At 35.3% G+C, this 24449-nt stretch overlaps 2 protein-coding genes across 4 annotated transcripts; both read left to right on the top strand.

The window, feature by feature from the left end:
- Nucleotides 1–6498: 6498 nt before the first annotated feature.
- LOC114188240 (uncharacterized) lies at nucleotides 6499–8549 on the top strand. The gene is made up of 3 exons (XM_085665847.1): nucleotides 6499–7402; nucleotides 7511–7639; nucleotides 7732–8549. Exons 1-3 carry the CDS (start codon nucleotides 6499–6501, stop codon nucleotides 8547–8549), a joined length of 1851 nt encoding a protein of 616 aa, XP_085521973.1.
- Nucleotides 8550–15534: 6985 nt separating this feature from the next.
- ECT8 (evolutionarily conserved C-terminal region 8) lies at nucleotides 15535–19990 on the top strand. Of its 3 annotated transcripts, none has more exons than XM_028067179.2 (9): nucleotides 15535–16074; nucleotides 16244–16305; nucleotides 16524–16689; nucleotides 16792–16868; nucleotides 17169–17600; nucleotides 17685–18185; nucleotides 18307–18519; nucleotides 18629–18781; nucleotides 19516–19990. In XM_028067179.2, exons 1-9 carry the CDS (start codon nucleotides 16053–16055, stop codon nucleotides 19621–19623), a joined length of 1734 nt encoding a protein of 577 aa, XP_027922980.1. In that variant the 5' UTR covers nucleotides 15535–16052; the 3' UTR covers nucleotides 19624–19990. The 3 variants fall into 3 exon arrangements, with proteins under 3 accessions (XP_027922980.1, XP_027922973.1, XP_027922985.1); XM_028067172.2 differs by having other exon boundaries at nucleotides 16238–16305; XM_028067184.2 differs by lacking the exon at nucleotides 15535–16074 and having other exon boundaries at nucleotides 16238–16305; nucleotides 16781–16868.
- Nucleotides 19991–24449: the final 4459 nt, after the last annotated feature.

Raw genomic sequence — 24449 nt, 5'->3', positions numbered from 1 at the left:
TTATTACGGATATGGACAAATTTTTTAAAAATTATGGAAGTAGGCAAAACGTTCTGGGGGTGCACATTTTCGTAAGAAGAAATCGTGTAGCCCCCATACGTTTTTGTGGGTCAGCGTGGTCAGAGGGGAAATCGTGTGGGGGTGAACGTTGTTGGTGGCGTAATCGATTACCGTTTGTTGTAATCGATTACTGCATGTTGTAATCGTGCAGGGGTATAACGTTTTTTAATCAGTAATCGATTACCGTAGTTTGTAATCGATTACTGAATGTGTTGCAGTTTTCTGGGTATTGTGTAATCGATTACGCACATTGTGTAATCGATTACAAGCGAAATTTTTTGAAAAAAAAAACATTTCACTCGATAGGAAAACAATGATGTATAATGTAATTGAATATGAGAGTAAAAAATAGTGATATTAGTGAAAAAAAAAATGACTATCAATTAAAGTACTAACATAATAATATCAATGTCAAAGTGCATTAAAGAAATACAAAGTTTTTGAATGAAAATAAACATTTGAAATGCATCTAAGATGGAGGAAATTGGCGCCGCACATAAGCCATGTCTTCCTCAAGTTGTCCAACCTGAGCATCTATACTGTCAAATCTTGAACCAACAAAAGTCCAGAGATCGCGGATTTCATGGATAATATCATTAAGCATAGCAGCAGATGCATCCTGGGTAGGCTGAGGCGGTGGAGATGGTGTTCGGTCATCATGAATAGGTGCATCCTGCATATCACGTTTATGAATCCATTCACCATTTTGGTTTTTTACAAAACCAAAGGAATGAATCACTTCAGCACCAATTGGACCTGTTCTCCAATTAATCTCCTCAAATGGTTCATCATCTAGAGGAACATTAAACTTAATAAAAATGTTTGTAATATGATTAGCATATGGTAAAGGGGCATGGTCTTTTAATGCCTTTTTCATCCGATATCTAATCAGATGACCCCAGTTAAGTTGCCTTCCGGTCAGCATTGCCCACATTAAGATAATGTCTTCTTTAGTAGCTTGGGCAAGGTTAGTTGATCGGGGCACTAGGCATCGACATAAGATGTAGTGCAGGATACGTGTTTCCACTCTCATTTGCCCTGCCAGTATTCTTCCTCCAATATTTACATTGTCAAGACAAATCATCATTTTTGCATTGTGACTTGAATAATCATCTCTCCATTCCTAAACTATGTTTCCCTCAAAACAGACCCCTTGAGTGCCCAATTGAGTGATACGATAAAACATATCTATATCCATCCTAATTTTGACATGCTTAACTTCACTAAGAATAACCCCTTCCTTAGTAATTTGTAAGTTGGAATAAAATACCCTAACTAATTCCGGATAATAACGTTGACGATTAGTCAAAAAAGGTAATAATCCCAAGTTGTGGAGTATATCATAGCACTCAAAATTTTGCTCAGCAAGAAAATCATCAGGATATCTGGGTTCAAGAATATCTCTGGCAGAAAATTTTGAAGTATACCTCTCGTATTATGCTACGGAAGAGAAGAGTCTCTGTGGTTGTGAAGGTGCGATAATTTCTTCAGGTTCGTTGATGGCGGGACCACGGCGGCGGCGAGCACCAACTTGAGTCTTGCGTTTCCTTGATGATTCTGCCATTTGAGGGTGTTTTTGAAGATTTGAATCGGTGGGTTTTGTAGAGAATTGAAAATGAGAAAGATTGCAACAAACGGGATGTGATTTGGTGAAGATATGAAGGCAGAGTGATGAATTGACGGAGGAGAGAATGGAGGCGCGGGTGGGGTTTGTTGGATGCAGCGGCGGAGAGAGAAAATGTTGTTTTTATAGTGGAAGACGAGTCGTAATCGATTACAGGGTTTGTGTAATCGATTACGACGTTAAAAATAACATTCCAGGGACTCCTGAAAGTTGTGTAATCGATTACAGGGTTTATGTAATCGATTACGAAGGAAAAGAATCAGTTGCAGTGGTTCGTGGTAGAGTGGTAATCGATTACAGTGTTTGTGTAATCGATTACGAATGTAGAAAAGAATTTTGGCAAATTCTCCTGTTAATCGATTACAAGGGGGTTGTAATCGATTACGAAGGTATTGTTTGTGTTCCAGGTTGTCCTGTTGCTTGCGTAATCGATTACAGACTTTGGTAATCGATTACATTGAACAAATTTGGGTTTTGGTAATCGATTACGGTGGTATTACAAGTCCAAATTTTGGTAATTGTAATCGATTACACTTTCATGGTAATCGATTACCACACACTTTCATGATAACAATTTATTTTTTTAGCCTTTGTACTCCATTGATAAGAAACTTTAACATATTCCATTAATTAAAGAGAAATAAAATGAGAAATAAGTTGCACATAACTTCAAATGGAAAGTAAAATAAAAAATAAAAAAAACAATTTACGGCAACCATCTGTATCTTCTTCTTCCGCGGTGATCCACAAACCATCCAGAATTGATATCTTGGTATTCTTCGGAAGGTGTTGGTGGTCTGATGTCTCTAGTTTGGATGAAAAGGTCGATATAGGAAGATATGCGTGGTTTTTTGACAGATTGGTCTAGACTTTGTACGTGTGTCCAACGACTGATCATTTGTGAAACATCAAAGTCACATTTGATTTCCGCGGTGTCATGATATAGTCGCCTATTGCGTATTGTTGAAGGGCGACGATAGTCAATTTGCTTGACAACTCTACGGTCACCACACTCCACTAATTGAGTTACGGTTTGTAATAATTCATTGTAGGTGCAATTATGTGTGATGGAGAATGTTTTCGTGGAATCGGAACGAAACTCAAGACCAAAACCTAATCGACTCTCTATGATAGTAGCACCCCTTAAAGGTCCACCAAAATAAATAATAGTTGGTGAAGTTGGCAGAGTGTTTGAGGATGATGATGATGGGGTGTTTGTAGTTAATAGAGAAAGTATTTCTTCAGGTGATCTTGTGAAGGTCACGTACAATTCAATCATGGTGTTCAAAGGGAAAGAAGACTTACATTCCAACATTTGAAAAACATGTTCATCTGTCTTTATTTCAAATGCGTCATAGACAACATTTCCTTCAGAAGTCATTGTGGGTCGTCTGAAGTATAGGTTGTTAATGGTTGTGTGTGACTGGCTTGGAATGGCTGCACAAACTCTTTGCTTCAGCATGTTGTATGTGCAGTTGTATGGAATGCGAACAATCTCTGGAGTCTGACATATGAACTTCACCCCATCGTCACAGAGTTTGATTTCACCGTTTGTGTATAAGGCAGCTATGTATGAATTGGAGAAATCCTGTGACTCTGTTATGCCAAACATTTCAGGGGAAAATTGTTCCATCTTTGGGTTTTGTATTAACAAAGAAAAAGAGGAAGGAGATGTCAAGCAATTGATGTGTTGAAAAGTTGAAACTTTGCATTTGATGTAGTGTGGGGATGTGGTTTTTATAAGCATAGTAGTTCCACAATTATTGAGTGAATGAAGAAAGACTAAATGATAAAGGTTGAATTCATTACGTACATATGGAATTGTCATATTGAAATAATACACATACAAAGTACAATATTGTCCCATAATGTTATAAGTTTATTTCACAACAACATAATTCAACGGTGGCTGCCTGTGCCACATGGTGGCCTTCGTGTCGGTCGTCGAGGTCGTCTCTCAGGTTGTGGGGGAGGAGGGGGTGACTCACTTTCGTCATCAGTATCTTCCACTTCCACAGATTCAGAACCTCCTTCTGACACATTAAATGGAATTTCAGGTCTGTAGTATGGTTGTGAAGATGAGGCACCTCGGTATGCAGATGGTGGAGTTAGTGCTGATGTCCCAAACATTTGTGATGGAACACCCCCATAGCTGGAAATGTGTGGGCCACCTGAACCACCATAACATTGCGCTGGACCTGATCGAAAGTTTGAAGGTGTTGGAAAAAAACCATATGAACTGGGAACCTGTTGAGATGACGATGGAGGATGCATTCTGTGATCCCAATTCCCAAATCCAGCAGATACATTTTGTGACTGAAGGAGGTCGGAAAAGGGTGTATCCGGACGAAACTGCTGATGTGAAGGCGAATTCTGATATTGCTCCGGCATGTCATACTAATACAAAATATAAAAATCAATTTTATTATTTCAAATCAATTATAATGAAAACTTTAATTAACATGCAGGGAATGATAAATTGATTCTCACTTCATCATCGGATGATTGCGCATTAGCCGTGATATACCGGATGGTATGATTTATGTACCATTGCATGTAGGGCGAGTTATCACGCAGATGGCCGCTTTTGGTGAAAGGTTCGCCCTAAACAATGGAATTATGGCGATTATTCCATAGCATGATAAAGCGATGATGATATTGCCTCCAATTAATTTCCCCCCTTCCTCGGAGATCAATTCGGTGAACCTCATCCAGGTTCATCGGGTCGGATGGAATGTTTTGTCGCCAACCAAACTGTCTAACTACCCGGTCAACTTGGTGAAATTCAACCGTCGCAAAACAAATAAGAGGAACCAATGCCCGACTAATTGGAGAAACATTTATTATTATCATGCGATTAACATGTGGCTGTCGATATGGTGTCCATAAAAACTGCAAAAATTAGTGTTAATAATTTGAAAAGATAAAACTAAGGGAATTTCAAGGAACAAAATACTAAAGCATGGATTGATAATAAACCTGCTTTGGTTGAATTTGATCAAATTTTTTCCGGAAGCCAACCACAGTTGTTTGGTCATGGAACACAGAATGTGTTTGCCGACACCATCTCACACTTAAGGGAAACGCAAGCCCAGCCACAATCTCGTCCTCCGTGACTGGTTGTATTTCTGGAGAGATGCATGTAAATCTCTCCCATGCCCAACACTGGAGCAATAACATGCATCCACCAATATTGTCTTGATGGAATTTTGTGCTGTGATCCAGTGCACGATAGAGGCATGCCAATACTGCGGAACCCCAACTAAAATTTGAAATATGCTCCAAATCTGCTAACAATGGCAAGAACATAAAATGCACGAGACTGACTGATGTATCTGGCATCAACATGCTGCCAATCAAAATGAGGATGTGTGCTCGTGCATACTGTCCAACTGTAGCCAGTGTTGCGTCATCCGGTAATTCTCGGAATCTGCTATTCAGCCATGATAGCTTTATTCGGTTCCCTGTAAACATATTTTCGGGAGAAATATCCCCCAATAAATCTTGACACAGTTGTAGTAGGTTTCCTGAAGTTCCACCGGTGACAAGTTCACCATCAATTGGCATCCCCAGTTGTAGTGAAACATCTTCCAGGGTAACAGTTGTTTCTCCGAGTGGCATGTGGAAGGTGTGAGTTTCAGTCCTCCACCTTTCACATAATGTTGTTACCATTAGGTGGTTAATTTCCATATTACTCACTTTCAGAACGTGACCAAAACCAGCTGCATCAATTACCATTCTAACCCTAGGGTCAATAAGATCAGTATGTTTTAGTATCCAGATAGAATGGCATCGTGGTCGGAGGACCCTCTCGTTTCCTTCCCAAATGTGGTTGGTGATGTGATCGTCTTGATGACGCAACACGGACAAGTTTGCTGGGAGGTTGTTGTTCTGAGCCATAATAAACTACATCAAAGTTTATGAAAATATTAACAGAATATCATTTGAACTTAATCACTAACAAAACAAACAAAAAACAAATTATCATAAAATTTTCCAAACCTGTTAGGTTAACGGAGGACAAATAAATTTTTCTATGCTGCAAATCCAACAACTACGGGAAGCCAATGAAGTATTCAGTGATGTGAATGTTGCACCTCATATGGATACTTAAACTACTTCACAACACTATTCACTCACATGCCTTACTTCTCATTTTTCTCTCTCTCACGTACTCCACCACATGTCTAAAAAATAGGACACTATTTTCCTATACCTCCATGCACACCACCACATGGCTCCCTATGTTTGCCACTCAAACCTTCTCTTCAATAATAATCACTTTTTCAGAGAATCTCATACTATTTCTTATATTTGCAGGTGGCAGAGACATTTCCAATCAAACCATTATTGTGAATACTATCAAAAAAGGATGCATTATTTTCAATAGTAATGTGCAGAAGCATAATTGATTTAATTTGACCACAGAAGCGTGAATTTGTAATAGTATGATGGCAGGTGCAGTGCAGGAATCGCGCAGAATCGAAAAAATGTAAGAACAAAACGTGCTGGGGGTGCACGATTTTAAACTAGAAAACGTGTGGGGGGCACGTTTTCTAGTAGAAAACGTGTGGGGGGTGCATGTTTTCTTAAAAAATTAATTTTTTTTTACTTTTCACACCCCCTGACCCCTCCTTTTGCACACCAACCGACTCCAATTCATTGTAGTTACTAAAACGCCTATATATTCAACCACACTACCATTGTTTCTCTTATCAAAAGTTCTCTGCATACAAGCTTCACATCTGCAATTTTCTGATCTATTTTTGGATCTAAAAAATTCCGGTGTAACCTTCCATACCAACCTGTTCAGAATGAGTTCCTGGAATTATGGAGGATCTTCTTCGTCTAATCCAATTGATGACGAACCTATCATTCCAGACATTGTCGAAGACTTTACTTCCGATGATTTTGAGGAAGACAATGCAGACAATCAAGAAATTGTCCCAATTCCTCCTATGGATTACAATCCCTATGGGGAAGTCCAACTACAAGAAGCCATGCAATTCGATTCTAAAGAAGCAACGGTGTATGCCATCAAACATTATCACATCACTAATGGATACAGCTTCAATGTGGTAGAATCAAAACCGCATCTTTATGTTGCACGATGCATCCATTACAACAATGGATGTCAATGGCGTCTGAGGGCCAGTTATAGTAAAATCCGACATCATTGGGAAATCAAGTCCATTGATGGTACACATACGTGTTTGTCTACATTAATGTCACAAGATCACTGCAACCTAGATTCCACCCAAATTGCTTCAATTGTTTTTCATTTGGTCCGCACAAATCCAAGCATTCGCATCAAAAGCTTGGTCGCTGACATCAAAAGTCGTTACGGATACACAGTCACATATAGAAGAGCATGGATTGCGAAGGAGAAAGCAATAACAATGGAGTATGGTGATTGGGACCAATCTTATAATGAAGTTCCCAGATGGTTACTAGCTGCCCAGCAAACCAATCCTGGGACAATTTTTCAACTTTCCGGTCCTCCAGTTAATATTGATGCTGAGGATGGAAGTTCCACATACATTATGGAACGTTGCTTCTGGGCATTTGGACCTTGCATTGAAGGTTTTAAGTATTGTAAACCTGTTGTTCAAGTGGATGGAACCTTTTTAACAGGCAGATATCATGCCACCTTGCTAACTGCAATTGCTCAGGATGGAAATAGAAACATATTTCCTTTGGCATTTGCAATAGTAGAAGGTGAGACAAAGGAGGCATTGATTTGGTTTTTTCAACTACTGTGAGAGCATGTAACTCCTCAGCCAAATCTCTGCCTAATTACTGATAGAGGCAAGGGAATTTTGTCAGCCCTACGATCGGAAGAAGTTGACTGGGAATCAGACAATCTTCACTCTGTTTACTGCATACGTCATCTGGGTTCCAACTTCAACAATCGCTTCAAAAATTCCGATCTCAAGAAACAATTCATTAACTTGGGTAAGACGTTTTCCTAACTTTAAATTCCAGATGCACAAAATATTTCCCATACATAATACTTTTTCATTTCATTTTATATTTCTTTTTCACAGCTTATGAAGTCAAACAACCTATCGTGCAAGCAAAACTTTCAGCTATGAGGTCCCAATACCCACAAGCAGTAGCTTGGATTGATAAAATCCCCTTACATAAGTGGTCTCAGGCTTATGATGGGGGGCGCATGTACACGCACATGACAACAAACTTGGCGGAGTGCATGAACTCTGTGCTAAAGGGGGCTCGCTCATTACCTATCTGTGCACTTTTGAAAATTACATTTCAAAACATAAATGCCTGGTTTGTTGAACGCGGCTTAAAGGCAGACTCTATGTTAAGAGCTGGACATCAATATCTAGAAGATGTCACAACCTTGCTCCAACAAAATCAAAAGAAATCTGCATATTGTCATGTTCAACGCTACGATCGAGATAATTCAGAATTCGAGGTGCAAGAGATATCGAGCCCCCATTACTATCGGCCAAAACCAATCTCATTCACTGTCAGATTAAACGATTGGTGGTGTGATTGTGGTCACTTCCAAGCTAGTCGATTACCCTGTCAGCACGTCATAGCTGTTTGTTCTTTTGGTCACATGCCACTTTCAAATTTTATCGATCCAGTTTACACCCTTGATAACATAAATAAGGCTTATCAAGTCCAATTCCACCCCCTGCGAAATGAGGACTATTGGTCAACATATACAGGTCCTAATTTCACTCTAGACCCCCAAACTAGGCGTAAGGCTTCCGGACGACCTCCAAGGACTAGGATCCATAACGAAATGGATCAACCCGTTACGGATAAGCCAAAAAAATGCTCTTATTGTCGCACTGAGGGTCATCATAGGGGACAATGTCCATTTCGTCAATAAGTTGTACATTTTTTATTTCAATTAATTTAATTTTCAATGTTTTTTTCTTCTTTCTACAATGTCAAAACTAAGACAATTTTCTATGAACATTAATATTTCTTATGCCTTCATCAACTACAAGTTCAAATACTTTATTCTTTTATGGACCAACAAAATTTATCAAATGAGAACAAATTATTATGCTCGCCTATGTATCCAATTCAAATTTAACAACTTTGTTTTTCAAAATTCGCAATGTAATCGATTACAATACCATTGTAATCGATTACACTTCACTCGAACAAATGCATTAACCATGTAATCGATTACACTTCGTCTGTAATCGATTACATTACACCCAGAAAACTGCAACACATGCAGTAATCGATTACAGTATGGGGTAATCGATTACTCATCTAAAAACGTGCTCCCCCCCAACGATTTCCTTCCAATGTCGTTCCGCCCCCACACGATTTTCTTTAAATGTCGTCCACCCCCCGCACGATTTCCCCTCTGACCACGCTGACCCACAGAAACGTATGGGGGCTACACGATTTCTTCTTACGAAAACGTGCACCCCCAGAACGTTTTGCCTACTTCCGTAATTTTTAAAAAATTTGTCCATATCCGTAATAAACCCATGCCATTTGCCTACAATAGAAAAAAAACCCATTTTTATGTGTTGTTATTTTCATTAGATTTGATTTTTGGTCAAAAACTTATAGCGCTTTTAATTGTCATTATTTACCCCAAAAAACCATCACTTTATACAATGAAATAAATGGTAGTTACTGCGGCAGTTCACTTGAAACCACCATGATATACTTTGTGTCAGTAAGATCTATGATGGTTTTTGAAACCGCCACACACTTAAATTTTGGTTGTTAAAATCGCCACATTATACAAAAATAATCGACACAATTTACACCATTTTTTGTAGTGATATTAGACTTAATTCTTTTTGTTGCGGGGAATCACCAATATTATATCCCTAGATATATCCTTAATTATGATGATCATATTGTTATACAAGAGTACTATGTTTCTAATAACCACAAAATATCATATAGTGAAATTACTATGTTTTGAATTCTAATTGGATGGATGTGTAGAACTCACAACTGGGACTCCTAATACATTATATTATCTTTAAACATATTAAAGATGGAGTTAGAAATCTCAAAAAATACATAGAAAAATTTAGAAAAAAATTTATAAAATAAAATTCAATTAATATAAATTCTATTTATAATCTATCTTTTTAAAAACTAGAAACCCCAAACTTTTAAGTCCTCATAATATTTGTTTACAACATCTTACAATACTACTACAATTTACTCCATATAATTTGAACTTTTAAATAAATGATTAAATATGTTTTTTTAATTCTTTTTCTATTTCGAGATAACTATTTAAAAAGAACATAAATATCTATTTATAAAAGGATTATTGTTAATTTTTGTTAAGCAATACCAATTTAGTTTTTATAAACTAACAATACAAAATGTTATTATCAATCAATTATAAAACAAGATATATATTATTTTAGAAACAAATTTTCATAAGACACAAAATTATCAGATCATAACTTTTTATTACATGATAGAGGACAATTTATTTATATTATCAATCAATATATTATTTTTTTAAAATAATGTTTGTTTAAGAAATAAAACTAAAATAACCTTTTTACATTTTTTAAATAGTCAATGTAAGGCTCAATTATTTTTTACTCTTATTTGTAAGGGCTGCTCCTAATCAGTTGGGTCTAAAGGCTGGTCCATAGGGTGCCTAAAGCAGCCAAGGTCCCTCATTCTACACTCACTTGCCAAAATTAGTGCTCTCACTCTTCCCTTTTCTCTCCACAAAAGCTTTGCTAAGGTTTGGGTCTTACCCTTCTGCGCGTTAGCTCAACTCCATTCTTCAATCCATCTCGTGAATATGCTTCGTGGTCGGTAGTACTCACTTGCTTGGGTGTCGGGATATTCTGCTAGCTTTTTTCAAGTAAGGGAAGCTAGGGTTTATGTTATTAAAGTTATTTTGTCGATTTTTGGTCTGCTTGTATGACTGTGATGCTTGAATGAGGTTATTGGTCGAATAAAAATGTATGGTGTGCGAGTATGTTTGATTGATGTGGCGTTACTCTTTTTTCTACACTGCACACTTTTCGTAAAATGAAGGTTACTACTTCGTTAACTGTTGCATCTAGCTGAAATTTTAACAGTTGATCCTTAACACATAATTCTTGACTTTGATCGGTCGGATCTTGAATCGGAGCTCTGTAGTGAGCGTAGTTTTTATCGCAAGGTCACTGTAGTTTGGTTGTTGACAACACTACACACTTTTCGTAAAATGAAGGTTCCTACTTCGTAAACCGTTGGATCGAGCTGATATTTTAACAGCGGATCCTTAACACATAGTTCTTAACTTTGACGAGTCCGATCTTGAATCGGAGCTCTGTAGTGAGAGCAATTTTTATCGCAAGATCACTATAGTTTGGTAGTTGACAACATTGACCTTTGTTGCTTGTTTGGTGCATAACTTTCTTTATAGTTATTCAATTAAGTTGGTTCTTGTTTCATTTGGTTCTTGATTCAATCATTTTTAATTTGAATATAAATACAAAATTTTTGGAGCTTTACACAAGCTGCAATTTTATTTCTAAAATCCAAAAATCGTTTGCATAATATGTTGTTAAGTTGGATTGCTATGTTAAAGCATGAGATGAGTGAATATGCATGAGTAAAATGGTTTATGGGTTGTGAATGATGAGTTTGGCATGATCTTGGCGTGTAATGAGTATGGGATGGTTGGTTATAAAAGTGACATGTTATTGGTATAAACAATAATATATTGATTGATGGAACATGATGTTGGTGTGGTCAGGATGTAATTTCATGATAGTTTCGTGGTGGTGCCTCATTGGTCAGGGCGTAATTCCATAGAACTCTAGGTGAGATCTCATGGTGCTGCCTCATTGATCAGGATGTAATTCCACGTTGGTTGCGTGGTGGTACCTCATTGGTTAGGACATAATTCCATGACCCTTGTTAGTGAGAGTTCGTGGTGGTGCCTCATTTATATAATCTAGTAAGGATTCAAGGTAAGGATTGCATCCTAACACTCTAAAGAGTTAGTTAGTCTCACATAGAGCGTACTGACTCTAGTGATGAGAGTAGCAGGAGGCATGTAACACTTTAAGGGCTAACCTTGTGTGTGTGGGATGAAACACTATAACAATTAGCTCGGTAAAGCAGCTCGGTAGAGCAGTAAAGACCACCACAAGTGCAAGCATCCGTTGAATCCGACTAATTATATGTATTCAGATGAGTCGTCTCTTGAGTCTTAGTGTAGTGTTTGTAAGTCATATATAACATGATTGATTGACATATGCATTTTGGATTATGAAAGTGTATGTAACTGTATGATAAACTATTTTCTACTCTAGCTTACCCTTTGCTTGTTTGATTGTTATGTGTGTGGTCTTCTCTTTTTGCGATGATCATCAATTTATTGATATGAGCAGATGCGAGAAATCCTCATGGTCAATAGGAAAATGGTGATTCCACTGCATAACTCTGAGTTGGATTTCGTTTTTGTGTCTTCCTTGAGGGCTGTGGCCCATGTACCGTTTTATCTTGGCCCTGTATTTTGAATATTTTAGACCCTTTACCTTGTTTTGTATCGGCATCGTGGTGTGTCCTTGATTACTTTCCTTCAAAGTACCTTGGATACTTGTAGGAGCGACGTTATACTCCTTGACTCAGCTTCTTATATTATGTTGTGTAATGTTTTCATCTAATTATTTTAGTACTTAAATGTGACGTTACAGTCAACTAAATATAAATCATGATAAATTATACTTTAAAGATAATTATTGTAAAATTTAATATATTTACTTTTCATAATAATTTGTTATTGAAGAACAATATAAAAACATTCTATACTAATTATTATTTATTTTATTTTTTATATTCAAATGAAAAAAAACGTAATACATGCATTTTGATATATAATTAGAGGAATGATTAATGAGACTTATGAATACAAAAATAAGATATTTAAAAGTTCATACGCATTTAAAATATTGGTAACAAATAAATTTATATATATATATATATATATATTCTTTTATTAAATGTAGTCACTTAATTGAAAGTGCATGCATATTTTTTATTTGTTTAATGTAACAATTATGTTTAACATTTATTTTTTAAACTAAAATCCTTTTTCCAATAATTACCATATATAATTTATATATATATATATATATATATATATATATATATATATATATATATATATATATATATATATATTCATACAGGTATATACAAAAAATTGCAACAATAGGAAATGAATATTAAAAATGAATACTCGTGGATAACGGATACAAGTATTTTTTATACTCGCATGTTAACGGGGCAGGTACGAGTATCACAGTATTCGTACCCGTGGATACCTATGTCCACTATACTCTAATTTAAATTAAAAAAAGTTATTAAAATATTAACACATTGATTTTGAATGGGTTATTTTTTATCAATTGGTTTGAAAAAATCTTCATCTATTTGTAAACTGTCATTCAACCCTATCTAAATGTGTTATTTGCACTTTGTTTGAAATTTATAAATATTATGTATTGTATTTTTATTTGAATTTATGGTTAAAATTTGTTGTTAAATATTAAATTTTCCTTTTTGTAAATATTAGCGGGTACCTGTTGACAGTGGTGGAACTTGACCAAAAATCCTAAGGGGGCCAAATTATATTTGTTATATATAAATTATTTTTTTAATTAAAAAAATTAATTTCTTTACATCATTTTTTTTATTCAAAATAAGCACTCATGACAATAGAATCTAAACAATATAACAATAATATATATGAAAGAGTAACATAAAGTTTATCATCAACAATAATATATAAAAAAAAACAAAAGTTACCTTTATTCAGAGTGTTCCTTTACACTCTTTCAATGACTTAAAATCTTCAATAATTGAATCAGAGTTGAAACTAGTTGCAATATCCCTTTCAATATAGATTATCATAGTGCTTGCTAAAAATTCAGCCTCCATCTTATTTCTCAACTTGTTCTTGATTATTTTCATTGCAGAAAAAGATCTTTCAGTTGTAGTTGTAGAAACTGGAAGAGTCATGATAAGACAAAGTAATCTATTTATCAAGTAGTAAACTTCAGACTTTTTTGTTGTTGCCAAACATGTGCATAACTCTTGCATTGTTGATAAATTCTTCAATATTTGGATTCTCGTGAAGTTTCTCAATTTTAGATGACGTAGATGCAATTTTTTCAATTTCATCACAAGCCTTCCTCTTGAAAAAAGAATCAATTCTTTTACTCTTTATCATAATTTTTCTAATATAAAGTTTTCACCTCTCACCTATTTACTAAAAGATAAAATTATGAATACTTCATATTAAATCTTAAAAGCAAGACTCGATATTTTAAGAAAACTAATAAATTCTAAATGATTAGCTTCCCTTACCTTAGAGTAATTTCTAATCTTGTTCTTCCCTTACACAATTTCAAAGCTTAAAATAGCTCTATCTACATAAAGAAGAGTTTGATCAACAATTAAAGCATGATTTTATGATCTTTAACACATACATGCCTAGAGCGTAGAAAAGCCACATACAAGAGAGAAACATATTGCTTCAAAAATAAAAAGGAAAAGATGAATGTATTCAAAAGAAGAAATTGTTCAGTCCAAAATGTTTCTTAACTCTTCAATTTTGTGGTAGTGCAATTTGATTTTGAAAATAATAAGGAATTGATGGTAAAAATTGAGATGAAAATAAAACGGGAAAAAGAGATGAAGGCACAGAAGAGAGAAACCAAATAAAAAAGTATAAGAAATTATAATAAAGAAAAAAACGTGATTTTTAAATTTTAAAAAAGATTTTTCAAACTAAATTAATTTAAATAAGATAATAATATATAAATAAAGTAATAATATATAAATAAAGTAGTAATATATAAATATATTTTTAAAAATATATAGAAAATAAAATAAAATAAAATAAATTAATATAAATAAAGTAATAATTTATAAATATTATTTTTTAAATATATAGTAAATAAAATTAAAAAAAATGGTTGGGGGAACCGTGGCTCCCATGTCCCTTCATACTTCTGCCATTGCCCGTTGATATATGTAAATATTAAGAAAATATACGAGTATTCGCATAACGGATGCGCGCATGGATATGGGTACTAGTACTAGACGAATATTTATCCAACAAACAAGATATATAAAAAACACTACCCTTATCTTACCCGTCCCGTTGACATCTCTACGTACAATGTATTAAATAATCGGATCGTCCTTGTTTGATAAATTATAAAAGGAAACCAATTTCAACAAGTATATTTCATTTATTCCCTCGTCATTTGTATCACTTAATATTTAAAACACAATTTGTAATTTAATTAAAATAATAAATAAACAGTTCCTTTTCAAGTCAAATGTCTAGATATAAAACGTTAACATTTTTAATATATTTTCATTAATCCTTAAACGTTAAATTTTGAATATAGTTTCTTTAACTGTTATTTTTAAAACTTAATATAATATTAATTATTTTTATTAATTTTTAATTATTTTATATGTTATGTATTTATTATGATATAGAAAGTATATACAATAAAATAAAATTTTATTTTATTATAATGATACTTTCATCAAAAGCATTTAAACACAACTTAAGAAAAATTGCTGTTTAATCAATAATTTTATTTCTACCATTTTGAATTTACGCGGGTAGTTTGATGCACAGACAAAGGCACATTTAAATAAATAAGTAAACTCAAGAGAAGTGAAATTCTGAAAGCTGTAAAAACACTCTATCAACACGTAGTTTTTATTTTATTTTAACTTTTTAGTTTTCATAAAATATTAAATTATTGAAATAAAAGATGATGACGTGGATCCGTGTAGACCGTCCCTTTTCTCTATTTTATGAGATGCCATTTGCTTCTTCTCCTTCTCTTTCTCTCCACACTTTCTCTCTCCTCCATTGTGTATCTGTTGTGTTCTGTTCTGAGGATTCTCTCTCTTCCATTCATTCATCAGCATCTCTTTAAATAGTTTCTCTATTCAAAACCATATCTTCCAACCAAAAATATTATCAATTCAAGGATATTCAGGCCGTGCTTCTCGCCCTTCTCTCTTCCTCACACAAAAAATCTTCTTTTTTGTGATTTTTTTGGCATAGCCCTGAAATCTAGAGACCAGCCGCAAAAAACAATCCATACCCAGAATTTTCTCTCTGAAAAATCTTGTGGGGTTTATCTGTTTTCTGTAGTTGTTGTACTCTTTGATTCCACCTTCATAGACTGAACTTTTTTATGTATACTAAAATATAAATATATAAAACTGTATTTCTTGGGTGTTTTGGAGGATCTGCTGTGTTTTCTCTGTTCAGTGAATTGTGTTAAAGGGGTTTTGAGAATTTTCGTTGAAGTTGAAAAAACTGAGAGATTCTAGTTTAAGTACTGTTGGCATGGCTGCTCAATTGCAAAAGTGTAAGCCCTCATCTCTTTTACGTTGTTCTTTTGATTTATGGGTTTTATTCATGCTTTGGATTGTTCTTTTTTTTTTTTTTTTTTCTTTTGGGTACCCTTTTGAAAATGAGATGAAGAAAATTGTGAAAAAGGGAGAGATTTTTAAATCTTCTGCTTTTAACAGCTGCAGATGACATGAGGAAGAAGCTTCATGGTGATTCTTCAGGGGCTGAACTCAATAATTCCAATACGGTAATGAATGATAATTTTTATTTTAGCCTCATGCCTCTTTTTCTGTTGTTGCATGTGATGTGTAAAGTATCACTTTAACTTTGGATTTCAGGATCTTTAATATTTTTAATATTATGTTTTCTGTTCTTTGGTTTGAAATGAACTGTTTCATTGGTGGTGTATGAGAGACATAGACAATTCATGTTTTCTTAGTGTTCATGTGGATGTTGTCTGTTCAGGTTCCCTCGAAGGGCGCAAGTTCCCCATCTGATGCAAGATCATGTGTATCATCGATAGGAGATGCTTCTGGTAGTGTTAAGGATGTTGATGTGGATCATGAGTACTTGTCCACAGATCAAGGTGTTCCTTATCCTGCCGGTGGCTATTATGGTTACTACTATCCAGGTTAGTTGCTGCTGATTAAAGACGTTCCCTCCAATGGTTCCCTATTCATTTCAATTGGTTGCAATATTTATGTTTTCACTTCTTACGGTAGAGTGATCACAGGTTATGGTGGTTTCTTTGGAGAGTCAGACAACCAGGGGTACTATGTTGGTGCAGATGCCATGGATCTTCAGTACCCTGTAAGTCTCTTGAGTTGAACTGTGGTTGGTCATGCTGTTGATGTTATTGTTGAGTCTTTCTTTGTGGCTACGCATGTATAAATACTTCAATTTAACAGCATTTTCACTCTAATGTTTTGAGAGATAATAAAGCTATGTAGACACTAACTGGTTTGCTGAAACAATGGGATTTCACTATGCACTATGTTTGCATTCTCTTTCCTTAAAGTCAAGCTAACATATAGTTGGTCTTTTTAATATTCATTGATGTATGATACATGTCTCAATACATATTTTTGTTCTTTCTGTTGCTTCATTTAGGTCATGCAAGCAGATAATGGATCTTATGTCTATCTCGTGCCAGGATTTCAGACTGGCTACCCTTCATACTTTCCTATAGGTACAGCTGGTGTTGAAGGACAGTATAATGTCTACCACCCTGGATCCATCTTTCAACACCCAATTGGATCACCTGGTTATTTACCAACCTCTCTATCCTATGGAGAATTACCACCATCAACATACTCATGGGATTCTTCCCTGATCACACAAGATGGGTTTCAAGGACATGTTTATAATGATCTGGCTGGTAAACCAAATGGTAGATCTAATTTGTCTTCCCAGAGTCATTCTGGTGGTGTTGTATCAAAGTCTTCACCCTCATCTAACTCGGCAGAATTGAAGGGCTCAACACCATTATTGGAGGTCACATCAACTCATGTTAAGAGAAACCAGCCAAAACAAACAAACAAAGTAACATTACATTTCTTCTTCCTTTAGCTTTACCCTGACCCTCTTGGAATAGATTATTCTAATGAACTTGTAATGTTTTTTCAGGCACCTGTTTCGGTCCTCCATTCACCTGTTGCCAAGTTTCCCACATACAATCAAGGGAAGAGTGGATTCCTGTACCCAAACAACTTGCTTAGTGTGAAAACAAATACAAAGGGCTGGGTTAGTACTGATAAGTTGAAAAACAGAAACAAGGTCAATGATTCACTTAATGAGCAGAATCAAGGTCCTAGAACAGCCAATGCAAAAGGTGGATTAGTGTCTGGAGGTAACTCTGTGAGAAACTTGGCCCTAGGTGGGAGTGGAAATGTTAGTAGCAAAATCAGGACAGATCAATACAACCTTCATGATTTTCCAACCAAATACGACCATGCACTTTTCTTTGTCATCAAATCATACAGTGAAGATGATATCCACAAGAGCATCAAATACAACGTGTGGGCAAGTACTCCTAATGGGAACAAGAGGCTGGATGGTGCATTTCAGGATGCACAGAAGAGAATGGAAGAGAAAGGATGCAAGTGCCCTGTGTTCCTTTTCTTTTCGGTACGCTGTTTGGTTCTGTCTCAAAAACTTAAATTCCCTGCATCCATGTTTATCTGCTTGTGTATTTTAAGATTGATAACTGTCTCTCAATATCTTACTGCTAGTTGTTTATGTTGTTCAGGTCAATGCCAGCGGTCAATTTTGTGGAGTAGCTGAGATGACTGGTCGAGTTGATTTCAACAAAAGTATGGATTTCTGGCAACAAGATAAATGGAATGGATACTTTCCTGTGAAATGGCACATTATAAAGGATGTTCCAAATCCTCAACTACGGCACATAATACTTGAGAATAATGATCACAAGCCCGTCACAAATAGTAGAGACACACAAGAGGTCTGCATTTTGCATTTTTCATTGTTAACCAACACAATCCACTGAGAAAGACTTGGTTATTTCTTCTGCGTGCTTACTCATCTTGTCGTCTATGTTTTTCTTCTTTCAGGTGAGTTTTCCCCAAGGTGTTGAAATGCTCAACATTTTCAAGAACTATGTGGCAAGAACTTCCATATTGGATGACTTTGAGTTTTACGAAAGCCGCCAGAAGGTCTTGCAGGAGAAGAAAACAAGGCAATCTATTCCCCATACCAGTATACAGGTTTGCTTTACACTGCTTGCTACCTTATTCCAAAATTTTACAAGTTTTTACTTTTCCTTATTGATATGATGGACAATGGCAACTACTGATGAACGCATGTGATTGTGGGTCCTCATTGGCATAATTGTGCTTGGAGTAGCAACACTTTTTGCTATATCTGATCATGCCTAGTTGATAAAAAAAATTCTAAAGCCTCAAAGAATAATTTGGTCTTGAGAAATTTCATAAACTAAGAGCTCTTTATAGACACTTTGGAGCATTGGTATTTATTCTCAGTTCTTTATTTAACTTTTCTGTGTAATCATATTCCTTTCAAGATGCTTTCCTCTCCCCCCTAATTGCTCCATTATAACAATTTTATGAATAAACAATATTTGCACTTACAGTGTCAAATATCACAAACTGGCATGTATGATTAGAGTGTTACACTTTTGTAATAACTATCTTAGGAATCGTTCTAATGATGATTTCTGACAACATAAAAACTTTTACAATTGCTGTATACAGATAAGTTTGTTCATTTTTATAAAACTATCGTAAAATACAATTAAGATATACAGATTCGTTAAATTTAAAATCTTTATACTGGGTATGTCTGTTAAAGTTTTATTTTATTGGGCTTATAAATTTGTTGACTTCTATCGTAATATTTTAGCAGTGATTTGTGATTGATTGAAAGTCTAGAAACATCCATTTCAGTACATTTTTATTGAAGTATTTGTTATATTTGGCAGCATGTAGATGAATTAACCACAACACTAGGGTCAATAGAGCTATCATCATCATCATCATCTGTGAAGAACATGGAGGATCCTAAGGTGGTTGAGAAAATGAATGACTGAAGAACACGTAGGCTGATACTGTTTCCGGGGACCTGCCATGTCAGCATGGTGCATTGTGGCACTGCCACGTGGGCCATAGAGTAAGAAAAGCTAATGAATTCAAATTTGAAGTACTAAAAAAAAAAGTTCTTGCTGATGATGATTTAGAAAAGGAAAAAAAAGAAAAAAAGAAAAGAAATGAAAAGAAAATAAATTTTGTCGGGGAAAATGGTGACTGCATTCCTAATTGTACAAAACTACAAAGGAAGAAAGTCTTGGAAGATGATGGACCCGGTGATATAGCTGTTACATAGTGCTTTGAAAAGCACTTCTCATTTACTCTTTTTATCTTTGTTTGCACATAATAAGCTCAGTTTGGTTCTTCTTTGTTCTTGGTATTTTCAAATTTTATTCCATGTAGTTGTAGTTACCGATTTTAACAACATAACAAAAGCCACGATTGGGACAGCTCACCAATAATAATGCGTTCAAAATAATGATGCTAATTATTGAACTTAGGAACTTTTTCACCATGCATTATTTCATTCTTTTAATTTTCAATATATTATTGCATATCATGGTCGTAGAATGCGCCCATTATTTTTTGATGAAATTCCCTCTTCATCTGTCTTTGCACGATCAAGAATCAAAAATAAAAAAGATGTAAATCATGTTCGAATTCATACCTAACTTTAAAGTTTCACAGGTAATAGAAGTGAATAAGATAAATAGTATTGAAATAGAAAGATTTATGAATTTATCATTTTATGATTTTGGGTTAGAGACAAGTGTTTTAATAGTTCGTATATGTTTATTTATTAATATCAAAAATAATTTTTGTTTTAATTTAATTATAATACATTAATACAATGTACAATGTTGATTGTGTTGTAATCATTTGTTGATTATAGAAACTGGATGTTATTTATGATTTTATAGTTGTTACTTTTCAGTTATATTTATAATATCTTTTAAATTGATTAATAATATAAATCAAGCTATTTGACCTAACTCTAACAAATGGGACATGGAAGGGACGCTTTAAAATTTGAACTTGAAAATGACAAGCCTTAATCTCCAGTAATTGGGTAATTTTTGCAGAGTTAGAATGAATTACCTAATGTACACAATGTTTTATGTTTTATTCCTAATAAATTTCTAGATTTTGTTTTTACCTTTAATCACTGTTTTTTTGTTTTATTTTCGAAAAAAAAAATAATCTTTTCTTTATTATTAATTATGATATATTTGTTTACTTGACTACCATTTGGTTGAAATTGGCCTCCATTTCAGTTTCATTGGACAACGAAGCACCCTAGAATTCAAGTAACTCCATTCAATACATGAGAGGGAACTAGTGGCCAATTACAGTTTGTGAAGAAATTGCTCATTATTTTTTCCTACACCCTCATAATTTCTTCCTCACCTCCATACTCATATTTCTTCTCACAAAATTACCCCTGATTAAAAAATAATAAAAACCCTAATGTTACGGATTGTACAATCCAAAATGCTTTGGGTATGTCAAAAAAATCCAAAATAGGATAAGAATTTGGAAATCGCGAAACGTATTCATCATCCGAAAATGGAGGTGCATGGCAGGGATTCAAGGTGCAGTGGCTATATGGAGTTGCAGCGCTCATGCTTTGAAATAAGAGGGAACATTAGGGTTTTAAATCAGTTTTTAATGGAAGATAGTTATGTCATTTCCATAAATATATGGGGTGCAAGAAAAAAATATGGGGTGGGTGGAAGAATAAATGCCCTTCATTCAATATATGAGAGCAAACTAGTGGGCCAATTTTAGCCCATGCAAGTCTCTCGGAAAGTATAAAGAAATTCTACTTCTATACAATTTGTACAAAATTAAGAAGAAAGAAAAAAAAAAAATCTAGTATTATGTACTTTTCAATTTTATAGTCTTCCTCTCTTAGGCTTGTGACTAGATGGTTTTCATCACAGTGGCCAAGTTTACAATGGGAAAAATTAATCTAAAAGCTCTACTTGGTTTACAAAAATTGTCCTTGATAAAACTGACATTGGTAACAAAAAAGCTTTTCAGAAAAAGGTTAAAGTTGACAAAAATTTATTTTCATACAGAAAACGTGTAACTCTCCTTTCATTACTTGTTTCTATTACATGAGAAAAGGGTCATACTACTAGAAACTGTAAAATAAATAAAAAAAGAATGTTGTTCCTAATGAAAAAGTAAAGTAAATTCCAAAATATGGCAATTATAAACTTAACGATGTTGGATCCAAATTAATAAGGGTACCATACTCTATTGTATAAACTTAAAATCATATGTGTGTGATAGGATGAGAAGTCTTACTTCTTAGGTTTGAGATAGAGAACTACAAAGAAGCTACAGAATAATTCTAAATAACTATATTTGATGCATGGCACAATTGCTTTACCACTTGCTTTACAATGATAGGGTAACATTAAAATTGACATATTTGATGGGTCAATTTCATCAGATTAATATTTTTATTCCCAATAATTGGTTTTAATTGTAATATGCTACATTACTCCATTGCACTATGTTAAAAACCTTGTAATAAACTACTTTAGTACTGTAAGGCTCACTTACATTGCTGCCCTTATTCTTAAAGGGCTACCCCAAAATCAGTTGGGCCTAGGGCTGGCCCAAAGGGAAACCAGACCCTAAGTCTGCCCTAACACACTCTTCTCTTCTCACTTTCAGAAAATAGTCGCCTTGCTCTTCTCTCCTCACCCAAAACTGTGCTATGCTAGGGTTTGATCTCCAACTTCCGTCAAGTCCGTTCAAGCTTATTCTTGCCCCGCGTAAGTTACTCTCCGACTCATACCACTTTTCCTTATTATATTTTTTTCGTGTTTTTCCCAGCTAGGGTTCTGTAGTGAGCTCATCTTAAGATATGTTCCGCTGTTTTCCAGCTTCTAAGCCTATTCCTAGAGCTGTTGTGCACGTGGTTGGTGTCGAGATCCTATACTAGCGTATTCCAAGTAAGGGAAGCTAGGGATCTTATGTTTAAATCCGATTCTTGCTCATTTGCCACTGTTTTCATGATTGTATGGTTGTTGTGCTACTGTAAAATGTGTGAATGGACGTGTATTGCTGTTTGGGGTATGATTGTATGGCTGTTGCAGGAAGAATAGTGGCGAGACTTGATGTTATCGCCCAAGCGACCCAGCCTCGCCTAGGCGTGACTTGCAGAAACAGGTCCGAGCTCGCGCTCGCGCTCGAGCTCTCGCTCAGGCGAAGAGCTCTCGTTTTGAGCGAGACACCATCTCGCTCAGGCGATAGAGGCTCGCCTAAGCGAGGACGCGTGGGGGCTTGAGGCACGTTGTTGCATGTGTAGCCCAGGCGAGGGGTATTTTCGCCCAAGCGACTAGTGGCTCGCTTCAGTGAGAACTCGTGAGTCTTGTAGGGTCCCCTATTGACAGTTTCGCCTAAGCGAGAATCTGTAGCTTGAGCGAGACTGGCACGGGACTTCACTCCATGACTGTTCCTTCCATGTTTTTAGGTTTTTAATTGTATGCTTGACTTGGTATACTCTATCTTAAGTATGAAATGTATGAATATGCTTATGAGACTTGATTATATGAGCTGAAATGTTGAGTTAACATGACTTTGGCATGAACTGAGTATGAGATGGTTGGAAATTAAAGTGGCATGGTATTGAGATGAAATGAAATTCTATATTCATGGTTTGGGAAGGAGGAGTTGGTATGGATTCAACATTGAAAATGAATGAGGATTGGTTATAAAGGTTGACATGAGATTTATGTGCATGATAAATATTACTTGATTGATTGAGTATGATTGGTCTGTGGTCAGTACGTAATTCCATTGAGCCTCTATGTGAGACTTCATGGGGGTGCTTCAGTGGTCAGGACGTAATTCCATGACCCCTGTTAGTGGGAGTTCATGGTGGTGCCCCATCTATATAATTTGGTAAGGATTCAAGGTAAGGTTGCATCCTAACACTCTAAGGAGTCAATTAGTCTCACTTAGAGCGGACTAACTCTTGTGGTGAGAGTAGCAGGAGGCCTGAAACTCATTAAGGGCTAACCTTATGTGTGGGGGATTGAGACAATGTAACACTTAGCTCGGGGGTGAGCAGCTCGGGGGTGAGCAGAATAATCCACCACAAGTGCAAGCATCCGTTGAATCCGACTAGATTATATGTATCCGGATGAGTCGAGTCTGAGTCTAGTGTATTGCTTGAGAAGTCATAGCATGTTTGGGTGATATAGATACTGCTTGGATTGTGTAACTGTATGTGACTGCATGATAAGCTGTTTTCAACTCTAGCTTACCCTTTTATTTGTTGCATGTCTTGTTTGTGTGGTTCTTCTCTCTTTGCGATGATCAAACTTGTTGATGTGAGCAGATGCGAGAAACACCCGTGGTCAATAGGGAGGTGATGGTTCTGCTGCTTAGCCTCTAGACTGGCTTATGCTTTTGGGTTTTTCATTTAGGGCTAAGGCCCATGTATTGTCTTCTCTTGAAATTTATTTAAGTTATTATCACTCTCTTACATTACTTTGTATCTGGCATCGTGGTATGTCTCTATTATCGTCCTTTAAGTACTTGGGATATCTATAGGAGTGACATTATACTCCGTTGATCTTACTTCTTATATTATACTGTGTGACATTTCTTTTAATTAGCTTTATTAATTAAATGGGGTGTTACAAGCACCATGTTCTCCTCCTCCACTACTCCCAAGAAGAACTCCACACCATGGGAACCTTCAATACTAACATTCTCTCCTTCCTCTCCATATGCTAGAAATGAACAGAGTGAAATATTTATTTTATTTTTCTCATCAATAAATATTTATGGGAAACCTTTTGGA

The sequence above is a fragment of the Vigna unguiculata genome, chromosome 1 (genome assembly GCF_037176805.1).
Source record: "Vigna unguiculata cultivar grain cowpea cultivar isolate G323 ecotype 2 chromosome 1, ASM3717680v1, whole genome shotgun sequence".
Lineage (NCBI taxonomy): Eukaryota > Viridiplantae > Streptophyta > Magnoliopsida > Fabales > Fabaceae > Vigna > Vigna unguiculata.
This window is presented reverse-complemented; position numbering and strand designations above follow the sequence as displayed.

Excerpts from the sequence above, each read along its gene's own strand:
- LOC114188240 (XM_085665847.1), top strand. The coding sequence starts at position 6,499 with ATGAGTTCCTGGAATTATGGAGGATCTTCTTCGTCTAATCCAATTGAT. Across the intron at positions 7,403-7,510 it reads GGCATTTGCAATAGTAGAAG|CCCTACGATCGGAAGAAGTT; the intron begins GTGAGACAAAGG and ends GAATTTTGTCAG. Across the intron at positions 7,640-7,731 it reads GAAACAATTCATTAACTTGG|CTTATGAAGTCAAACAACCT; the intron begins GTAAGACGTTTT and ends TCTTTTTCACAG.
- ECT8 (XM_028067172.2), top strand. The coding sequence starts at position 16,053 with ATGGCTGCTCAATTGCAAAAGT. Across the intron at positions 16,306-16,523 it reads AACTCAATAATTCCAATACG|GTTCCCTCGAAGGGCGCAAG; the intron begins GTAATGAATGAT and ends TTGTCTGTTCAG. Across the intron at positions 18,782-19,515 it reads TTCCCCATACCAGTATACAG|CATGTAGATGAATTAACCAC; the intron begins GTTTGCTTTACA and ends TATATTTGGCAG.